This window comes from Pogona vitticeps, chromosome 15 (genome assembly GCF_051106095.1).
Source record: "Pogona vitticeps strain Pit_001003342236 chromosome 15, PviZW2.1, whole genome shotgun sequence".
Classification (NCBI taxonomy): domain Eukaryota; kingdom Metazoa; phylum Chordata; class Lepidosauria; order Squamata; family Agamidae; genus Pogona; species Pogona vitticeps.
The window spans coordinates 11307224-11330018 of record NC_135797.1 but is presented as its reverse complement, the minus strand read 5'-3'; the positions used below and the strand labels follow the sequence as shown (position 1 = coordinate 11330018).

General features: G+C 47.7%; 1 protein-coding gene across 1 annotated transcript; it reads right to left on the bottom strand.

Moving 5' to 3' along the window:
* Positions 1-1531: 1531 nt before the first annotated feature.
* On the bottom strand, positions 1532-18998 carry LOC144584878 (uncharacterized). Its single transcript, XM_078382074.1, has 5 exons — positions 17390-18998; positions 7705-15778; positions 7474-7547; positions 6564-6639; positions 1532-5984 (listed from the first exon to the last, which is right to left on the bottom strand). Exons 2-5 carry the CDS (start codon positions 9837-9839, stop codon positions 5897-5899), a joined length of 2373 nt encoding a protein of 790 aa, XP_078238200.1. The 5' UTR covers positions 9840-15778; positions 17390-18998; the 3' UTR covers positions 1532-5896.
* Positions 18999-22795: the final 3797 nt, after the last annotated feature.

Genomic DNA, 22795 nt, shown 5'->3' with positions numbered 1-22795 from the left:
TTTACTTCTCATTTTCCGGAGGCCTCGACTTTCAAGAGGACAGTCCTTGGCAGGGAGAGGAAGAGTTTGCAGAATAAAATAAAAAGCCTTGTTTAGTCGTTTAGTTGCATCCGACTCTTCGTGACCCCCCATGGACCAAAGCATGCCAGGCCCTCCTGTCTTCCATGGCCTCCCAGAGTCAGGTCAAAGTCATGCTGGTCGCTTCGGTGACCGTGTCCATCCATCTCGTCCTCTGTCGTCCCTCTTCTCCTCTTGCCTTCACACTTTCCCAACATCAGGGCCTTTTCCAGGGAGTTTTCTCTTCTTATGAGACTGCCAAGGTATTGGAGCCTCTGCTTTAGGATCTATCCTTCCAGTGAAAAAAGCCCACAGTGTGGCAAGGGCCGAGGAAAACCTTCGGCAAATATTCGTGGGGAGAGAGGCCGAGGGTGGCCCCGGCCGGGCGTTCCCCGGTGTGCAAGGCAGGACACGGTTCTCGTCCATTTCTGTGTTTCCAGCCCTTAAAGGAGGGGAGGGTGAGCAGGTGAGGCCTGGGCGAGAGGGAGGGAACACACACACACACACACACACACACACACACACACACACACACACATACCTTAAAGCCACGGCGACACCCTTGAATCCTGGGCTGCCCAGGCCTTTTGCACATGCTCAGAGGCAATGCGGGTCATTCCGGCTTTTTCAAAAGACACAAATAAGGCCATTTTTAAAAAATGCAACTTGCCACAGTTCTGGCATCGGATGCCTAGACTGTAGCGTTCTGATCTCCTCTTCCCCCCCCCCCCGTGCATTCCAGGGAACCGAATGCAAATTGTGCTATTTTGGGAGGTCCCCCTGTATATTTTTAACTTAAAAAAACTGATTGCCCCCCCAAGGGGCAGGAGAGGGCTCCCTCCGTTTTGAAAAGCACCCCCTTTAAAGATAAATATTTAGAGGCTGAGCAAGCGGGACGCTGGGTGGGGCGTCTCCAACCCCCTGGAACTTTTCACCCTTCAGTGATCCAGGGATTGTTTCTCTACGTTCTTGGCAGGATTTTGCTCCAGGGTTACACGGCGCTTCCCTGCCTCACCCAGAAAGGAGCAGCAGACAGCGTAAGGATCCGGCCCATTCTGGGACATGTGTCGGCCCATTATTTAAAGGTAAGCTTGCCGGAAGAGAAAGGTCTCTTGGCCCGCTGGCAGAAGGACAGCCAAGAGCAGGGGGCCCAGCCTGGCCTCCAGTGGCAGGGAGTTCCAGAGGCTGCAGGAACAGCCACCGAGAAGGCCCTGTGCTGTGTCTCCCCACCAAAGTCCCCAATGAGGGTGGGGGGGACCGAGAGAAAGGCTGCCCCTGATGATCTGAACAGGAATGGCTCCTCTCGCCCTCCACCATGCTATAGGAAACATAGTGTTGCTGCATTAAACGTTAGATGTTAGATGCGCTGCTCACATCCAAGTAGCCAAACAGGTTTTTGTGAGCATTGAAAGCCACTGCCCCCCTCCCCTGGTCAAACAAGTTTGTTTCAACCCATACCTTTGTTTCACGCTTTTAAAAAGCTGCTTTCCAAAGCAGTCTACAATAAAAAAATAGGACGTCACTGCCGAGATTGTTTTCAAAAACTTTAATAGAACATTAATAATGATACTGGAAAAGTTATAAACAGCAGCTATTACTGATCGTAAATTATCTTAAATAAATAAATAAATAAATTACAAAAGGAAAGGCCTAGTAAATCACAGAGTCATAAAATTTGGAAAACTTGGTTTCATGGCTGGGATCTGATAGTTGTTGTGGGTTTTTCGGGCTCTTTGGCCGTGTTCTGAAAGTTGTTCTTCCTAACGTTTTGCCCGTCTCTGTGGCCATGGGCATCTCCAGAGGACAGGAGTCAGAACTCTGTGCTCTGGTGCAGTTTGTTTGGAGAGTTGAGTATATATAGCTGTGGGATCAGCTTTTGTCCTTTTCAGGAGATGGGTGATTATGGTGATCGGTGTTTTTGTTGTTGTTGTGGGTAGATTGTTGTGATAAGGAGGAGAGATTATCTGTCAGTGTGATTGATGGGTGTCGTTAGCTGGTCTTCTGCGTGCAGTGATCATCGGTCCTTGTGGCTGGGTAGAGTTCGTTGACCTTTTGCAGGCTGTATTTCTCAGTGCTGTTAGCCAGGGTTTGTTGAGTTTTAAACTTTCTTCTTTTTAGTGGAAGGTCTGCTGATGCTTGTGGGTTTCAATGGATTCCCTGTGCAGTCGAACGTAGTGATTGCTGGTGTTGTCCAGTACAGTATTTTGAAATAGAATTTCATGTCCAGTGTGTTTTAGGGCATGTTCAGCTACTGCCGATTTTTCCAGTTGTTTTAGTCTGCAGTGTCTCTCATGTTCTTTGATTCCGGTGTGGATGCTTCATTTTGTGGTTCCAATATATACCTGGCCACAACCGCATGGTATCCGATATACTCCTGCAGTGGTGAGAGGGTCCCTTCTGTCCTTTGCTGACCGTAACATTTATTGTATTTTTGTGGTGGGCTTGAATACTGTTTGTAGGTTGTGTTTTTTCAAAAGTTTCCCCATGCGATCTGTGACCCCTTTGATGTGTGGCAGAAATACTTTGTTTGTGGGTGGCTGTTTTTCCTCTTCAGTTTGGTTTTGTTTCCTTGGTTTGATGGCTCTTGTGATTTCATTTTTGGAATAGCCATTCGCCTGTAGGGCCCAATTCAGGTGGCTGAGTTCAGTGCTCAGAAACTGAGCTTCACATCCTATTTGCATGCTCTACCACTGTTTTGATTATGCCTCTTTTTTGCTGTGGGTGGTGGTTGGAGTTTTTGTATAGGTACCGGTCTGTGTACCTATACACAGGTGGGTGGGTGGCTTTTCTGTAGACCCTGAGTCCCAATAGGAGGTCAGTTTTGCATATGACCATGGCCTCTAAGAACAGGAGTTGGCCCTCTATTTCTTTTTCCATGGCCGTTCTTAGATGCTATGGTCATCTGCAAAACTGACCTTCTATTGGGACACAAGGTCTACATTAAATCCACCCGCACAGACCAGTACCTACACAAAAACTCCAACCATGACCCACAGCAAAAAAAGGCATAATCAAAATACTGGGAAACTGTGCAAATCGGAGCTGTGAAGCTCAATTTCTCAGCACCGAACTCAACCATCTGAATTGGGCCCTACAGGCAAATGGCTACTCCAAAAACGAAATCACAAGAGCCATCAAACCAAGGAAACAACACCAAACTGAAGAAGAAAAACAGCCACCCACAAATAAAGCACCGTATTTTTCCGTGTATAAAATGAGACTTTTCTACTTAAACAATTAGACCAAAAATGGAGGGTCGTTTTATACATGGCAAGCAGCCGCTTTCCCTGCCTTTTGCAAAACCACAGATTAAAGCATCCATGAAAGGGCAGTGCACTCGCACCCCTTTGATCCTGAAGCAGCCAGGAAACGGCGTCAGGATCAAAGGGGTGCGAGCGCGCTGCCCTTTCATGGCTGCATTACCCATTTCCTAAGCTCCGGAGGGCTTAGGAAGTGGGAAATGCAGCGGGGAAAGGGTGTCAGGATCAAAGGGGTGCGAGCGCGCTGCTCTTTCATGGCTGCATTACCCATTTCCTAAGCTCCGGAGGGCTTAGGAAGTGGGAAATGCAGCGCGGAAAGGGCGTCAGGATCAAAGGGGTGCGAGCGCGCTGCCCTTTCATGGCTGCATTACCCATTTTCTAAGCTCCGGAGGGCTTAGGAAGTGGGAAATGCAGTCGGGAAAGGGCGGGAGGATCAAAGGGGTGCGAGCGTGCAGATTTTCTAATTTGGGGGTTAGAAAAGGGGGTCGTCTTATACTTTGGGTTGTCTTGTAAACGGAAAAATACGGTATTTCTGCCATACATCAAAGGGGTCACAGACCGCATGGGGAAACTTTTGAAAAAACACAACCTACAAACAGTATTCAAGCCCATACAACAAATGTTACGGTCAGCAAAGGACAGAAGGGACCCCCCTCACCACTGCAGGAGTATACCGGATACCTTGCGGTTGTGGCCAGGTATATATTGGAATCACAAAACGAAGCATCCACACCGGAATCAAAGAACATGAGAGACGCTGCAGACGAAAACAACCGAAAAAATCGGCTGTAGCTGAACATGCCCAGAAACAAGCTGGACATAAAATTCTATTTCAAAATACTGAAGTACTGGACAACACCAGCAATCACTACGTTAGACTGCACAGGGAATCCATTGAAACCCACAAACACCAGCAGAGCTTCAACAAAAAAGAAGTTTAAAACTCAACAAAGCCTGGCTCCCAGCACTGAAAAATACAGCCTGCAAAAGGTCAAGAAACTCTACCCAGCCACAAGAACCAGTGATCACTGCATGCAAAAGACCAGCTAACGACACCCATCAATCACAGTGACAGATCTCTCCTCCTTATCACAACAATATACCCATTTTAAAAAAAACCACTGATCACCATAATCACCCATCTCCTGAAAAGGACAAAGGCTGATCCCACAGCTATAAATACTCAACTCTCCAAACAAGCTGCACCAGATTACAGAGTTCTGATTCCTGTCCTCTGAAGAGGCCGACCACAGAGACTGGCGAAACGTTAGGAAGAATAACTTTCAGAACACAGTCAAAAGCCTGAAAAACCCACAACAGCCATTGTTCCCACTAGGTTTTTTTTTTTTTGAATTGTGTGTGACTTTTGCCATTTATTGACAATGTTCTCGTTGGTCTGTCTCCAGGACCGCTTTTTTCCAAGTATGGCCAAGCCAGAAACAAGGAGGGGCCATAATAATAAATAATCATAATCAAGAAGCAAGGGTCTTCCTGAGGCCAAAATCAGCTTTCTTCTAGCACCAGTTCCAGAAATGATCAAATGCATCTTGAATGAAGCACACACGCACACTCGAACCCTGTCCATGTGGCTTGGCGTGAATCGTTCTCATGTCCGCACAACAGAACTTGCCTCCCGGAGGCAGGAGAGCTACCTTTCCGTGGCCCAACTCTGACGGGTTTTCCCTCCTTTCTCCATCCGAGAGAGATCATCAGGAACAGAGGGATCTCTATCGACGTCGCCTCATTCGGGAAGAGGTTCGGGCAAACGGGAAGCCAGCGACACACGTCCCTCGGGCTCTGATCAAGGGTGAAACAGACTCCCACCAGTGAAGATGTTCTCCCTGCTCAAAAGGCACAACCTGGATCCAGTTTCTGTTGCATCAGCACTGGTGTCCTTGTTCCTTTGAAGAATCTCAGGAGGTCCGGCCGATGAGCCGTATTCGTGACTCGGCCAGCTGGTGTTTCCTAGGTGAAACTCCTCTATCCGTGTCTTCGGCTCGGGTCGGTTTGGGGGACTCGGAGCGCTCTTCCTCCCTCCTCAGAGGTGCTGCTGAGAAAGCCGATAAGGCCACAGCGAGGAGCTGCCCAGGACAGGTGGGTCCCATTGCAGGCATGTTGAGGTTGGAAAAAACCTTGAGGCGGAAAAGGCATGATGCGGGAGAGGGCTGTCTGGTGGATTGGGCCCGGATAAGGCCTTGCCAGCTCGTCCGGAGAGACCTGGAAGCGAGGGGGAGAGAACAGCCCTTCCGTCGTGGCTTTCAAAATCCATCCATAACTCAGACGGAGGCCTTTTATAAACCCATTTTGTAACATCCGGGAACATAAGATGAAGTAATTTAGTTCCTGTTTGTTATGATTTTGTAATGTAACTTGCTGCATTGTAGAAGCTAACTATTTACAGGTAACTATTTACAGGTAACTGTCTTCTAGGTCAATCATAACGTCCAAGTTTAATTGCAGATTTGGGCAGTTTTTTTTGGAAGGCAGAAAGAACTGAACGGCGGCCGAGGCAGATCTTGTACTGAAGAGGGACGATCTCGATCTTCTCTAGGGGTCCCTCTGGGCCAGCGCGGACCCCCTCAGCAGATGGAGCACCTGTTCCTCTTCATGTGCTTCCACCTCCTCCGGAGCTGCCCTATTCCGGGAGAGGGGCCCACCTCTGCAGCCCTGTGAGATTCGGAAGAAAACAGGGGATGAGGAAAAGAGGAAGGAAAGAAAGACGAGAGATGAGCATTAAAGATTGGAGACCCCCCCAAAAAAAGCAGGGTTAACCCGTTCTTGCACTTGCCAAAGCCATCTCCCTTAAAGAGATCCTTGCATCTGCTTCGGCCCAAAACACCCCCCCCCAAAAGGTAATAGCCCAATACTCGGACCAAAAAAATACAGTTTGGCCACGAATCCGGGTCAGGCTGGAGTGCATTTCCCCGTGTGTCCTGTGACGGGCCAGGAAATAGACAGCACCGTACTGCACCACAAGGGGAACAAACTGGAGGCTCTAGTCCTCATGATACCGAATAAAAGGCAGTTTAAATGGGAATAGAGGACACTGCCTGACACCAAAGGCACCGTGGGTCCATCTCAGATGGCAGAGAGGGTGTCCACAAACTGGAGAAACCGCTGATCTCAAACCCCGGTTCCTGGGAGATGGGACAGGAAACAGGGTTTTTCCCTCTTGCCCATAAATAAACCCACCCACCCCTCGTTGGTTCCCTCTTTTGCCCGTCAACCGGGAACAGGAATACTCACTGCGTCACGAACCGGGTCCTCTGATGGGGCGATTCCTGGAGGACCTGCTCTCGCCGCCGCCGAAGCCTGAGCCCCTCTGCGCCGTTGGGAGAGAGAAATCGGAAGAAAGGCAAAAGAAACTAAATATTGATTCCCACCGCTTTCGGGCTTCGTCCTGATTTCACTTTGCTTGGCTAAAACCCCTCCCGCTCCTCTGTCTGTGGGGGGGGGGGCGTTTGGTCAAACTGAACACAACAAAGGAGCAAAAAAAGTGTGTTGCGTTTTTTTTAAAAAACAGGACGCGACAACCACCGCTGTTTGAAATAAAGATTGACTCACAAGAGCCAAGTGTAGCTTAAGAGCAGGGGGGGAAAAGAAGTAGAGAATGTTGGAGCGATTGCAATCTTGCACGCTGCCTTTAGTAGGCGTGGCTGGGAGGACGTTTTCTAGGCTGCGATGACCATCAATCTACCCAGCAGTAACCAATCGTTCCTTCCTGCCTCTGAATTCAAAGCCAGCCCCGCCTCTCTTTGCTCAATTCTCCCCCCCCCCCCCCGGTCTGTGGTCTGCTAATCGCAGTCCGTCTTTTGAAATCTGTTGCTGAAAGCAGTCGCGTCTGTCAGTTTGCTATTCAAAGGGCAAGTAATTAAACCTTTTATTCTTTCTCCACCTAATCTCTGAGAGAGAGAGAGAGAGTTATGGAGATTGCAGGTGCCACTTAGTGAGAAAAAAGGAGTGGCCTATTTTGGGGGACGTGAAGCTATTCTGCTCTGTAAATCCCTGCCCTTTTGCAGCACAGCTAGAAGAGTTAACCAGCACCCCAAACTCTGCAGCAGAGAAGAGGGACTCAAGAAAACGGTCTCTTATCCTGCTGGGCGCTAAGACGGAAGAAACACTGAGCGCTAGAAAATGACACGCGGCCCCTCCTGACCTTCTGTCCTCACGGCTTTGTCCAGGTCTTGGTTCAGGAATTTGTAAAACCGATCCAGTTCACGCTCCTTCCTCCTGGAAAAGGAAGCAAGAGGACAAAGAAGCTTAGAGGGGAAATCGTCCGACAGGGCCCTGAGCAGAAACCCACTGTGGGGCAAATTCAAAAAAGGGAGCGAGGGAGAAAGGCCCTCCCCTTCTGCTCCGGTTTACTCCCTCGTCTTCATATACTCACAGCGACAGCTGGTCCTGGAACCGGAAATCCGCATTGGCCTGAGCCCCCAGGCCATGATACTCTGATGTCCCACATGCCTCCAGGTTGGGTGGGGCAGCGTTAAGCATCTCTGCTAGGAGGAGACTTCGATGGTCCCCCTCACCACTGTTGGTCTGGTTATTTTCTGCCTTCTTGAATTCCTCCATTGGTGTCTCATCCATGAAAACATGGGTGGGTGGGGCAGGGGTTAAGGGCTGATTGGATTGGGATTGCTCCCCATCGGCCTCAGCCTCCAGGCCACGATCTTCTGAATCGGGAGGGTCTTCCAGAGAAAGCGAGAAATCCCCAGAACCATCTCCGCAAACGTCCCAGGTGGCGTTAGCTATGAACTGTCCATCTGGTTCGTTCTGATCCACCTGGAGGGACACGTCGCCCTCGGAGCATCCCAGTTCATTTCCTTCTGCGACATCTCCATCGCAGGGCCCGGGGGCTCCGGGAGCACCAAGAATGTCTTCACTCTGGTTTTGGTCACAGGAGGGGGTACCAGCGAGGATGATGTCAGCTGGCATCTCACTGTCTCCACATCCCTCCAGGTTGGGTAGGGCAGCCTCAGGCATCTGTGCCAGGAGGAGACCTTCACTGTCCTCCTCACCACTGTTGGTCTGGCTGTTTTCTGCCTTCTTGGATTTCTCCATTGGTGTCTCATCCACGAAAACATGGGTGGGTGGGGTGGCGGTTAGGGGCACATCCCATTGGGATTGCTCCCCATCGGCCTCAGCCCCCCGGCCACGATCTTCTCCATCGGGAGGGTCTTCCAGGGAAACCAAGAAATCCCCAGAACCATCTCCGGAAGCGTCCCAGGTGGCGTCAGATACGAACTGGGACTGTCCACCTGGTTTGTTCTGATCCACCTGGAGGGACACGTCGCCCTCGGAGCATCCCTGTTCGTTTCCTTCTGCGACATCTCCATCGCAGGGCTCGGGGGCTCCGGGAGCACCAAGAACGTCTTCACTCGGTGTTTGGTCACAGGAAGGGGTGCAGGTGAGGATGATGTCAGCTGTCATCTCGCTGTCTCCACATCCCTCCAGGTTGGGTAGGGCAGCCTCGGGCATCTCTGCCAGGAGAACTTGATTGTCCTCACCACCGTTGGTCTGGTTGTTTTCTGCCTTCTTGAATTCCTCCGTTGGTGTCTCATCCACGAAAACATGGGTGGGTGGGGTGGCGGTTAGGGGCACATCACATTGGGATTTCTGCCCATCAGCCTCAGCCTCCAGGCCACGATCTTCTGAATTGGGAGGGTCTTCTAGAGAAAGCGAGAAATCCCCAGAACCATCTCCGCAAACGTCCCAGGTGGCGTCCGCTATGAACTGAGACCGTCCATCTGGTTCGTTCTGATCCACCTGGAGGGACACGTCACCCTCGGAGCGTCCAAGTCCGTTTCCTTCTGCGACATCTCCATCGCAGGGCCCGGTGGCTCTGGGAGCACCAAGAATGTCTTCACCCTGTTTTTGGTCACAGGAGGGGGTACCAGCGAGGATGATGTCAGCTGGCATCTCACTGTCTCCACATCCCTCCAGGTTGGGTAGGGCAGCCTCGGCCATCTCTGCCAGGAGAACTTGATTGTCCTCACCACCGTTGGTCTGGTTGTCTTCTGCTTTCTTGAATTCCTCCATTGGTGTCTCATCCACAAAAACATGGGTGGGTGGGGTGGCGGTTAGGGGCACATCCCATTGGGATTGCTCCCCATCGGCCTCAGTCCCCCGGTCACGATCTTCTGCATCGGGAGGGTCTTCCAGGGAAACCAAGAAATCCCCAGAACCATCTCCGGAAGCGTCCCAGGTGGCGTCCGCTATGAACTGAGACCGTCCATCTGGTTCGTTCTGATCCACCTGGAGGGACACGTCACCCTCGGAGCGTCCCAGTTCATTTCCTTCTGCGACATCTCCATCGCAGGGCCCGGGGGCTCCGGGAGCACCAAGAACGTCTTCACCCTGTTTTTGGTCACAGGAAGGGTCGCTGGTGAGGATGACGGCAGCTGTCTTTTTCTCAATCATCCCACACCTCTCTGGGTACTTTATTCTGTAGTAACAGCACATCCATGGAAAATGTTCGTGGGGCGGCAGTTTTGGGTGGATCATATAGGGATTGCTCCCCATCAGCCTGACCGCATGGGCCACGATCCTCCGGTGGTTCAGGAAAGAGGACCAAGAGTCCCAAACTGGAAGGTGGCCCCACAGCACCTGTGTCTCTGGAAAAGTTGTTTCTTCCGTCCAGCACTCCACCCCCTGTTCAAGCTGGTCGTTTGGCTCTGGAGGGTGCTCCGGGGAGGATGATTGTGGGAGTGATCCATCCAGGGCCAGAGATCTTGACTGGCGTGGGCTCCTAATCCTAGGAGATGCACCACATCCGAAACCTTGAAGAAGAAGAAAAGAAACACTTTGTTACAAGACGGAGGGGGGGGGAAACGTGGCTTCTTGAGAAAACTCGATTTCTTCTATTGGCAAATAAATTAGAACTGATATATGTATGGAGAACAAGCTATCCCAAATCCAGAGACTATGCCTTCTACTCAAATAGACACCAATCATGGTCAAGAATTGATGCATGCTGGATCCCTCGAACATGGATAGATGAAGTACAAGAAACACAAATGTTACCCAGGACAATATCAGACCGCTGTACAGTTACACTGAAGGTCCAGACCTATACAAAACCCATCACAATGGAGACTAAACACCAATTTATTGAGAGACGAGGAAGCAGCGAAGACGATTAGGGAAGAGACGGAAGACTTCTTCCAAAGAAATGCAACACAGGGAATGTCAACACAGACTATTTGGGAAGCAAGCAAAGCAGTATATTCCAAGGTGTGTCCATAAAAATTACAGCAGCAAGGAGAAGGGAAAGAAATAAAAAATACAAAGCACTAGAGGCAGAACTGAAGAAAGAGGAGGCACAATTGAAACAACATCCAACAGCGACACACTTAAAACAGAAGATACAGATGATACAACATAAATTGAATACCCTAATAACTGAGGACCTAGCAAACAAATTAAAATATACAAAACAAATATATTTTGAAAACGCCAATAAAGTATGGAGACGGCTGGCATATAAGTTAAAGAAGCAAAGAGCCAAATATTATATCTTAAGCCTCAGAAACCAAAAAGGAGAACTAGTCACGGGACCTCGAGAACTCAGAGAAATAGTGGAAAAGTTCTATACAAAATTATACACAGAAGGATGCATGCCATCCAGGAAGCAGAAAGAATATATCCAAAGAAAAAAACCACACCAAGCTATCAAAACAACAACAAGATATTCTGAACCAGCCATTTACAATGTATGAAGTTTCAGTAATAGAAGCACTAGTGCATCAGATACGGATATCGGATAAAATTAAAGGACTTAAAATCAGAGGAGAAATATTCAAGGTACAGGCCTTTGCGGATGACCTGCTCATAGTAGTTGAAAATCCTAAGGAATCAATAGAAGCTATAATTTTGGAATTAAAAGAATATGGTGAAATGACAGGGTTAAAAATAAACCACAAAACCCCAAAATTATGACTAAAACATGCATAAACAGGAGATTGATTAATTATTACAAATTACAAATTTTCAGGAAAGGAAAATATTTGGGCATATTCTTTACAAAGAACACAAGCACTCTTTTGAAAGATAATTACTTAAAATTGATGGACGAAATTAAGAAAGACCTTTCTAGTTGGACAAATCTACAATTATCAATGATGGGTAGAATTGCTACAATCAAAATGAACATTCTACCAAAATTCATATTCCTTTTCCCAACAATCCCAATTGTTTTAAAACAAATAATATTAATAATAATGATAAATTTATCTGGCAGACGAAAAAACCCAGAATTAAAATTAAACATCTACAAGACCAAAAAATAAGAGGAGGAATGGGGCTTCCGAATTGGCTTCTCTATTACAGGGCATCTGCATTGATATGGATTAAGGAGTGGATAATGTTGGAAAACACGAGACTCCTAAAACTAGAAGGATACGATCTGAAATAGGGCTGGCATGCCTTCGTATGGCACAATAGAACAGAAGACTTCAAACAATCCAATAACCATATACTAAGGAAGGCACTCTTGTCAAAGTGGAATAAAGTCAAAAACCAAATGTATATTAAAATACCACAGTGGGTAACGCCAATTGAAGCATTTGTTCTACCACATTTGAGAGAAAATAAGAAAATAGTAAGATGCAGTGAGGTTATAAATATCGACGGTTCTATTAAAAGACAACAAGAGCTAATAGACCGAGGCATTGAAATGGATTGGTGGGCGCGATCCCAATTAATATCAAGGTATACTAAAGATAAGCAACAGGGATTTTATCAAGAAAACACTCCTTTCGACAGAACTCTTTTAGAATCAGAAAGAAAATGGATTAAGTTACTGTATATAGTTTCTTGCTAGATTTTGAAACACAAGATGAAGTAGTAAAAGCATGCATGATCAAATGGGCACTGAATGTAGGACACAATATTGAATTAAACCAATGGGAACAAATCTGGAAAATAAATATAAATATAACTAAATCTACTGTATTCAAGGAGAATATACTGTATATAAAATGTTCTACAGACAGTATATGACTCCCACAATTCTGGGCAAAATAAGCACTCAGTTCTCAAATATATGTTGGAAATGTAAACAGAAAGAAGGGACATTTTACCACAGTGTAAAGAAGCCCAAAAATACTGGCCCAAAATACTGCAAGAGATATTAGAAACTCCAGTATCAATGATACCAGAATTTTTTCCTACGAAATATTTTGCCTAATACATCAGATTCTGAAAAAAATATTCTTAGCCATCCATATGATAACAGCGGCGAAAATAGTCTTCGCGAAACACTGGATGGAGTCTGGAATACCCCAAATGGATGAACTGATAGGGAAAATACTGGAAACCACAGAAATAGAAGTTAACAGAATGGTTGAATCCAAAAACGAAAAAGGACCATCAGGAAACTTGGCTGTCACTATATACATGGTTGCAAACAAAACAAAACAAAACAAAAACCCAGCTACATAATTACCGTAATAATGGGAATTACAAAATACCTGTCTGGATTTAGATTTTTTCCCCTATATAATGTATATATTTTTGTATGATAATTGGAATTATTCTTAGAAGAGATTATTTAGAATTATTATGGGGGAAAAAATACCAATTTGTAATGTGACCGTTCAAATCCACCCCCTCTAAATGTATCCTTACCCCAGTTGTCCCTTACTCTACCCTACCTCTATAAAGAGAAAAATTAATTAATTAATTAATTTAAAAAGAGAGAGAGAAAACTCACCTTTCTCCTCCTCCTCCTCGGGAGGATCGTCCACATCGCGATTGGGTCTGCGCATCCATCTCTCAAGGGCTTGAGCGATGATCACCGTGAGAGTCAGCATTTTGCGATGGAAAAACACAGGGATGAATCTGTGCTTCCCTCACGCTCGCTGTCCCTCAACAGAGTGAGCCTTGGTCCTCCTCCTCCTCCTCCTGAGTAAATCCTGTTGTCACAAGATGACCTGGCCAAGGTTTGTGAAGTCACAGAAAGGTGCCAACTTGAGCTGGCCAAGGAGGTTGACAAAAAAAAAAATGGGCTAACCCTTGTATGTTAGTAAACCTCCCTATTCATAAATACGTGAAAAATAAATATCTCCCTTCTCCGGGTTTTTGATACCCCTGAGGACAAGCCGTGGTTAAGCACAAGCACAAAATAGGCTCATTTGTAGAGATAGATTTATCTATCTTTTAAAAGATGGTTTCCCCACCTTTCTCCTTAAAAAGGGGCCAAAGCAGCTGAACATCCTTAAAATAAAAGATAATATTCAGTTCTTCCAAAAAAACACACACACTGGTTTATGAATGTGGAATATTGAGCATCTGTCTTCATGATTCGAAAAGCCAAGAAAGGGCCCGAAAGGGCGGCACAATAGGGTGCCCGCGTTGCCAGCAGGAGAAAGGACGCCAAGCTTTACCTAGCGGAGGGCAGCCTGAATCTTGACAGCACCCACAGCAGCTGTCTAGAATGATGGCCAGCAAAGGGCCCCTTCCAGCTCAAGAGTTCTAAGAGGATGATGATGGCCAAGCTACTTCATTCCTTTCCTGCATTCTATTTCTGTTTCAGACGGGCACCCTAATATTGCAACGCTCAGAGACTTAAAGCACTGAGGTCTCCAGCCAGCTCTACTACCATCTTGATCGTCCTGTTATTTTTTTTCATTAAAATGGTCCTTAAAGTTTCTAAAAATTTCAATTTTTTTTCAGTGCAGAACGCATGTATACACTTGTTGTTATGGACCATAGATTTATGGTGATCCTAACAGGGCTATTTAAGGGGTGGTTTTACCAGTTCCACACACCCCATGAGTTTTAATGGCTGAGCAGTGATTCGAACCCAGGTCTCTGGAATCTCAGTCATTAATTTACCCACTTCCCCACATGGGATGTCACATATACGTACTTATACACCACCCCCAAATAAGGGAACCACAATATGATAAGCAGCAGAGGCAAACCAAGTATCTTATTCATATTAAAAATTCTCTTAAGGTAGTTCTTAAAATGAAAAAAAAAACAGTGTTGAGATAAAGTATAATGAAGTCTCAGGAACTCCCTGCTAGTGGAGACTGGGCCATAGCTTAGCAACCTTTTCTTTTTGGACTACAACCCCTATTCTCTCCAGTCAGCATGTGCTTGAACTGACAGGCCAGGGTTTTCTCCTCGCTTCTCACAGGCCGTCAAACGTGTGATCTGGCTCAGGGTTGAAAAGCAAGCGGTTGCTTCTACTTATGGGCATGTTTTTAAATGTACTCTTCATTGGTGCTTCTGCTTTGCCTTTGCAAAAAAATGTGGATTATGGTTAATACTCTTTTAACAGAGAACACTAGCTCTTATGACTTCATCTTCAGAAATATTTGTTTCTAAGATTTCGCTTTTAATGTTTTCAGACCGTGGATCATTGAATCAGTGGATACTGGTCCCGTGGATAAGGAGTCCTAATAGCAAAAAACATGTTTTTTGCATCCTGCGTTAGATGAAGAGGGTAGCTGCTTCTGAAAACGCGCATTGCATTGAAGGCCACCCAGCCTTCCTCAAAGGCAGGAGCCGCTATCCTGTATTTTCCGAGACTCCCACTGGCCCATCATCTCCCTGAAAATCCCCCAAATGAAAGCTTTGCTTGGAAAGCCTCACTAAGTGCCCTTCTAGGTGCGTCGGGTGAAATTCTTATCATGCTCAGGAGGCATGACCTGGGGAGTTCGTGCTGGTTCTGAACTGACTCATGCGTGTTTTCTCCTTGCACGGAGATTCCAGGGATTCGAATCCAAGACCTCTTCCACACAGAGGAAGAGCTCTGGGGAGGGGGGGGGGTCTTCTTCCCGAAAAGCACAAACCCTAAACTTTGTTTGTCTTCGAACCCGCGCAAAAGTCCCCTTTCCGAGCCAGACAGAAAAACCACACACACACCACGGAGGAGGCGACTGGAGGTTTATTTGGTCTCGCTTCTCAGGTTTCAGTCTGTCCCTCGATGGGGCCGGGCTAGACACAGTAGGGGTTCCCTGGCGCATGTGGGGGGGCAGGAGGGGGCATGCCAGGGAGCTGGGCACGTGTGCGAACTTTTCAAATCAGGATGGCACAATTGTTGTTGTTGTTTAGTCGTTAAGTCGTGTCCGACTCTTCGTGACCCCATGGACCAGAGCACGCCAGGCCCTCCTGTCTTCCACAGCCTCCCGGAGTTTGGTCAAATTCATGTTGGTCGCTTCGATGACCCTGTCCATCCATCTCGTCCTCCGTCGTCCCCCTTCTCCTCTTGCCCTCACACTTTCCCAACATCAGGGTCTTTTCCAGGGAGTCTTCTCTTCTCACGAGACGGCCAAAGTATTCGAGCCTCAGCTTCAGGATCTGTCCGTCCAGTGAGCACTCGGGGTTGATTTCCTTCAGAACGGAGAGGTTTGTCCTCCTTGCAGTCCAGGGGACTCTTTCCCTGTTGCTCTGTGCTCTGTCTCATATCAGGACTGGAATCATGAGCCAAGATTTCCAGGCAGATCTGCAACCTGTGTCAGCCGGGGAGAGAAAGAGGAGTCCACGTCTTAAAAATCAACCAAGGCACTGGCTTCTCCGAGGTTCCCCTTCTCCTCCTCCACCTCCCTGGTGTCTCGCCCGCCTTTTCTCCTGTCCACCCTGACCAAGACACCAAGATCGCCTGGCGTCTCCTGCAGGAGAATTTGCGCAGAAACGATTTTACCACCATCCTACATTGCTACTGTGTTTTTACTGTGAGGTGTTGGCTAAAGAAGGTTTGGCGTTTCTCAATTCGCACTCAAATCCCTCGGCTCCTGTAGCTCTTTCGCTCAGGACGGGAAAAGCCCAAATTTGGGAAGTTCCTTTTAAAAACTCCAGCTACCTCAACTGTGGGTGAAAGTTCATTATTTTGAAAAACAAACTCATTATGTGTTTTGAGGACTGTTACTTTTTTTTGTTTGTTACTGTGCCTTTTCCTTCCTAAAAAAATAAATAAACCAATAAAATGTAGTTCGATCCTTCTTGTTGCATTGCTTGAGAAACTGAACTTTGTTAAGCCTTTCTTCTCAAAGAAGAAAAGAAAAAAGTAATTAGTTGCAGGTAGTTCTGTTACTTGTAACTCATTACTCCCCTCTGTGTGGAGGCTTCCAGAGACCCCTTTGAGGAGAGGGACAGCCAGACATTAAACATGGAGCCAGATTTTAAATCCATGTGCCACCCATCGTCCGGGTCAACATTTCATGGAATCAGAAGGAACTGGGAATTTTAGGGCAGAATCTCTGTGGTTTTCTTGTTTTTTATTTTCGGCAGGAATCCTCCGAGATCAGCCTGGAGACTTCCAGCTTTAAAGATCGGGTAGAAGAGGGTGGGAAGGGCAGCTCTCGGAGAGCGGTCGTTGGTGCCGACGGACGATACTGGGTGAGGTGGACAGTCTGATCTGGCGGATGGCATAGGCCAGGGAGAACCCAGGTGACCAGCAATCGTGGGGAATCGCCTGTTCATCCTCCAGGTGGGTGGGTGGGGGGACAGATCCAGGCTGACCCAGGTGGAGGAAGAACGGTCTGGTTTACAAGCAGGCAGCCTGGAGAGAACCAGGCTGGCCATCTGCATAACAATCAGATCCAGCAACCAGGAGTCTTCAGGCACTCATTCAGAGACACCTCATTTCCCAGGATGCTCCATTAGAGGGTTGCCTCCCTGGCTATCCGTTCCTCTGCTCTGTCGTCTGCCTGCCTGCCTGCCGTGAACTCTGAGCAGGCTCAGGCCTGCCTCCCTCTTCAGCCCTGCTCCCGCTGACTGGTCAGGGTCCCGGGTGCGAACGGTCGTCTTCAACAGCGGGGAGCCAGGGGTCCAGCCAACAGCACCAACAGTCCAACTGGCCAGGAGAGGAGCAGGGGGACGGAAACCTGAGCACGGAGCCAGAGCCGAAATGCTGGGTCAGGAACCACGGATCTGGAGCACCAGGGGTCAAGAGCACAGGAACAGCCCAGCCAAGGACTTCCGTTCTTGAAGTCCTCCGGGCTCCCCAGTGGACCTCCTGAGAGCCCCCACAGCTCTCGATCCTGCAAACACTGGGCTCCTCCGGGGACCAAGCTGGCCCCAATCCTGCAGCTGCCAGGGCGGTCGTGCAGGGGACGCCTTACCGCCACCTGGATCCTGTTCTTCCTCGCGAGCGTCCCAAGGAAGCGAGGAAGGAATCCACTGGACGTCTGGTAAACGGTACTGGACCGATCTCTGAAATGGTCTTCACTAAAGGTAACTGACAACATAAATGAAAAGAAGATCATCATTAGCTGAGAACGATTTATTTATAAAATATAGATGAGATATTTTATATCTCATTCATAACCGAAGAGTCGGACACGACTAAACGACTAAACGACGGCAACGACGAGATGAGATATTACATTCTTCCCTCCTTCTGCCACACAGAAGTGAGGCCTCTATTTATTTCCAGTATATTCTATACCAGAGAGAAAACAGGTTGTTGCTACTTTTCTAGAATAGCTTACGGTGCTTTTAGTAATAGCAACAAACACATAAACGTTTGAAGCAACGAAAGCATTGAAAATACTTTAAAACGCGACACTTTTGAGACAAGGAAAGAGCTGATTCTAACTCTATTTGGATTCGTACTGGGGAAATCCCACTCTCTCTTTTTTCCCCTCCTTTCTTCCCCCTTTACCAGAAGAGAACCGACTTTCCCAAAACCAGTTCTGAAATTCAGATCACATCCTCCTCCCAATTGGATAAGCAGCGCCCTCGGATCCGGCTGTCGCCCCGCAAACACCCAGCCGTTTCCCTTCCAAGCCCTGGTAGGCGGCCTTCCCACCGCCTTCTCTTCCCACCTCTCTCTGGAGGATGGAGACGGCTCTGCTGGGGGCCAAAGGGTCTTCCTTCCCTGGAACCCCAAAACCCTCCACAGGCAGGTTAAGGGCACAAAGGACGGGAGACGGATCATTTCTAGGGTGTATCTTAGATCTAAAATTTCCTAGCAGAGCTCTTCACTCTTGACATGCTGTCCTCATTATGTTTAATAGCTCCTGAATCCTAAGATATGCTTTTTCCAAGGCTCTTGCAATTCATACCCAAGACTGAGAAACCCAGGAATAAATGCTAATAGAGGACAACTTCTGTTTCCTGTTGAATACGTTAGCTCCGTGGTCACCAAACTTCGGCCTCCAGAGGTTCTTGAACTTCAGCCCCCAGAAGTCCTGGCCAGCAGAGGTGGTGGCGAAGGCTTCTGGGAGTTGTAGTCCAAGAACATCTGGAGGCCCAAGGTTGGGGACCACTGCGTTAGCTTGTATCTACAAATCTACACAAAATAATAAGGCAGCTAGCAGGCCAGGCGCAAGTGTATCGGTATTTTTGCAACTGAAACAACATTGAAGGATGGAGGCAGAAATTCCAGCAGTTGTCCTCTCTCCTGATCCGGACAAGACAAAGCAAGGTGTGGAAGCAAAACTTCCTTTTCAGGACAAGGAGCTCCTTGGTGGGTCTCTTCCCACCAGTCTCTCTTTGAAGCAGTGGCTGGCGCACAAGCTGTTCTCCCGAGGGACGGAGAAGGCTTTTGGGTCCTCCTCTCTTATTCCCTGCACTGGCCTTGAGCAAGAGCCCTGGAACGGGCTTGCCTCTCTCCTAGTCTGAGCAACCCTGCCATCCTCTCTCTGTGTCTGCATGTGCATGCAGGCAAGGATGGACATGTGCAACCCTCACCCCATCCAGACTGATATGTGGATGACAGGCGCTTCCCCCACCCCCCAGGTGATAGGCAGGCCTCAGAGGGTGGCATGATGCTGCTAGAGCATTTGGACCACACCAGAATCTTGTTGAAATTCTCCACAGAGGAGGAATTGTATCCTTTGCTGCCCTTTCTTTGTAAGAGAAGCAAAATTAAATCTGCCTTTTCTGAAGAAGCATGCCTCCTTTAGCCAGTTTGGATATCCAAAAGGGGACAACTTAAAAAAGGAGCACATCAAGAAATCCCGATTGGGAGGTTCAGAGCTATCCAAATGGGCATCTTCAAGAACGTGGTGGTCCTGTGAAAGCCTCATAACTTCCGTAAAGATGAGGGAAGCCCGCCGAGCCGTCTTCTTTGGGATGTTTCTCCGGGGACTTAGAAGAAAGAGCAGCTGCAGCAAAAGACGACACAGAAGAAACGACAACAGAACTGAGCTGGAAGTCTTCATTGTGCGGAAGACTTTTTCCTCTAGTGCTTGCTCGTGTCGTGACACCCGAGGGTCAGCTGTGGGTGCAAAGAAATAGCAAAGCGGCATTACAGCCCATCTCCATCTTGGAAAATAAGGCCCTCCTTCAAGGAGGAAGCCACATAAGAGGGAGAAGAGGGACTAAGCCGCCTAGAGTGGTCTTAACCGACCAGATAGGCGGGATAGTAAGTAAGTAAGTAAGTAAGTAAGTAAGTAAGTAAGTAAGTAAATAAATAAATAAATAAATAAATAAATAAATAAATAAATAAATAAATAAATAAATAAGGTACAACAGCGCCCCAATCGCAGGGCAGAACGGAGTGATTGGCAGAATCAACCCCTGCCTACTGAGACACTGTGGATCTGCATACTCCAATGTATTTTTATTTATTTTTATTAGACTTATATACCATCTAGGACATGTGTATTCTGGGCAGTTTACACAAAAAACAAAGATACAAATGTAATAACTGGAAACATAAATGTATTAAACTCCTCCAACATGACTGAGTTGACCATGTGAAGCCTGAAACATCCCAGGCATCAAAGTTAATATATAATGTTTACTAAAATGTGATCTAAGCCACTGGTTCTTAACCTTGGGTTACTCAGGAGTTTTGGACTGCAGCTCCCAGAAGCCTTCACCACCAACTGTGCTGGCTGGGGTTTCTGGGAGATGCAGTTCAAAAACATCTGAGTAACAAAGGTTAAGAACCACTGATCTAAGCAAAAGGGATCACATTGATAAAAAAAAAAATCAGATATACATTTTTTTTTCCTTCTGGTAAGATTACGCATAAGCGTTGGGTGTTGTTCTGAAGGTGACTGAATGAGGTCTGTGGGGAATCTGTTTGTTCGCTTTTACAGGCGAGAGAAAATAAGAAGAGCCCCAGAGAGTCAGTGGTTAAATCCTAAAACATCAAGCAAAGATCTGAAGGGCCAGAAATCTGGGGAAACGCTCCAAAATCAGGATCCGGCTCTCAGAAAGGTTTAAAAAAGGCAGGCAGCCATTTTCCCCCCCACAGGCAGCCATGTGGAGAAAAGGAGCAGATTTATTAGATCTGGTTCATGAGGGAAGGGGAAAGGAGGGGTCCGGCCCCTCTTCTTCAAAACTCTCAAATTCCACCCTCTCAAATGCCTCCCTGAACTCCTCACAGACTCTCTAACTCTCTCTCTCTCTAACTGACATTTCACTTCAGACTCTCTCCTTGACTGTCTCCCTCAGGGATTCATGGCCTCAGGGACCAACGGACAATCTCCATCACCTCCCCCCTCCTCTGGCTCCCTTGCACAGCAGATTACTTCCTCATGGAAAGAAATTTATTTTAAAAATTAAGTTTCCAAATTTTATTGCTCTCTGGAAAAACAGATCTGCTCCATCTCCTTCATCACAGCCTTTGGGTATTTGAACATCTCTGCAACATCTTCTCTTCCTCCATGGTCCCTTCAAAAGAATTGGCTTCCAGATCTATTATTCCAGCACCCGTCCAAACATAAGGTCCTTATCCGTGGATTTAACATGCCCATAAAAACATGTCTAACATGTATCAGGAAATGCCTGCCATTTACTTACACCAAAATGACGGAATTATTTTTCTGGAAAGGTCTGACAAGTTCTTACCCCTACTATTTATTTATTTATTTATTTTATTTCTATCCCGCCTATCTGATCATATTAGACCACTCTAGGCGGCTCACTCTATGTGAGGCTGAGGCATGTTATGATTTGAGCCCAGGAGAAGGATTTGGTGACCCTCTCCTCAAGACAAAGCAGGGTTCTTCTGCTTCTTGCACAACCTCTTAGGGAGGGGGCCAGGCATAGCTCAGCCAGGAGTCGGCTGCAAAGGGCTGGTGCCACAACCAAGGACGCCCGATGGGGAAGTTTTCATGGGCTCCTCCAGTGTGGCAACCCAGAGGAGCATGGCTGGAGAAGATCTGGTGGCATGAGTGGGAGATATCCTTGGGAAAGACACTCTGAGGGTTATGGGCTCCCAAACTGTAAAAGGTAAGCACACTAAAACCTTGAACTTGACCGGAGGTGACACAGGTAACCAGTGCAGACAAGCCAAGACTGGGGAAGATTTGGTCAAATGTACTCAAATTTACCTGGTGGCTTCATTCTAAACCCACTGCAGTCTCCAGGTCAACTTCAAGGGAAGTCAGAAAGTTCAGGCAGTAAATCTTGGAGAACATCAGTGCATGCACCAGTGTCCTCGGTTTATTCGTTCATTTATTAAATTTATACCCCGCTCATCTAGACCAAAGTCTACACTGGGCGGCTAACAATAATAGACACAGCTGGCGCACGCAGCACATGATTGGTAGTAGCTGAAGATCGGAACTGATTTCACTGAATCATCCAAGGTGAGCAGCATTTTGTACTGATGACCTCCCACCCCTCGAAGTACAACCGGGAATCTTATTTCACCTGCAGGACCGCTTCCTGATTTCATACAGGCTGACAAGTAGGTTGAGGAGAGTGGGCTGCAAGTGAGCCCCCAACTCCCCCCAAATGAATTAAGGACCCTGCAATGTATCTAGTCGATGTGACTCACAGGTAGACCTGTTTGCAGGCAGTGACCTTCAGGAGGCTTCTTGGCATGTGAACCTCGCTGTCCTCATTTCCACACAGGGGCCAGCCACCATGGATCGTTTGCGTGCGCCCCCCCCCCGTGCTTCCAAAGCAGCCCCATTCAAAGCAAGACAAGTCGGGAGCCCTTTTCATTCCTCCCCGATTCCTCAAAACCGAAGGCATGTGAAACACACGTGTGCAATTTGAAGCGTAACGTGTGCAAGACAGAGACCCACAAACGTGCTATGGAGGTCGTTTGCATTGGAGAGGCGCCGGAAATGCAAAAATGGCAGGGACTTCCACACCCGTCCATGGGGAAAGGGTCCATTCCACGTTCTGTCACCAGGGCAGGATGGAGCCCAGCTGCAATGCATTTGAGATCAAAATACAGTGGTGCCTCGCAGAATGAGCGCACCGTAGAGCGATGAATTCACTCTACGGTGACGCTTTTGTGATCACATTAGCGATCGCAGAGCGATGCCCCCAATGGGCGAAAATCGCAGAGCGAAGGTTGGTAAGCGGTTCGCTTACCGACCTTCGCTTTGCGACCCATCAATCAGCTGGTCGGCGGGTCCAAAATGACCGCCGGAACAGCCGAAATGGCTGCGCGCAGCGTTTTCGCACCCTCCCCTCGCTTACCAAGGGCGCAAAAACGCTGCAGCCGGCCATTTCGGCTGTTCCGGCGGCCATTTTGGACCCGCCAGACAGCTGATCGCAGCCATTTTCGCGCCCTTGTTCAGCGAGGGGAGGGCGCGAAAATGGCTGACGGC

What these genes read in the sequence shown, in the direction of transcription:
- LOC144584878 (XM_078382074.1), bottom strand. Translation starts at nt 9,839, where the DNA reads ATGGGGAGCAATCCCTATATGATCCACCCAAAACTGCCGCCCCACGAA. An exon ending in TTCCAGGACCAGCTGTCGCT is followed by an intron (nt 7,548 to 7,704) that starts GTGAGTATATGA and finishes TTCCTTTTCCAG; the next exon opens with GAGGAAGGAGCGTGAACTGG. An exon ending in AGGACCCGGTTCGTGACGCA is followed by an intron (nt 5,985 to 6,563) that starts GTGAGTATTCCT and finishes CGAATCTCACAG; the next exon opens with GGCTGCAGAGGTGGGCCCCT.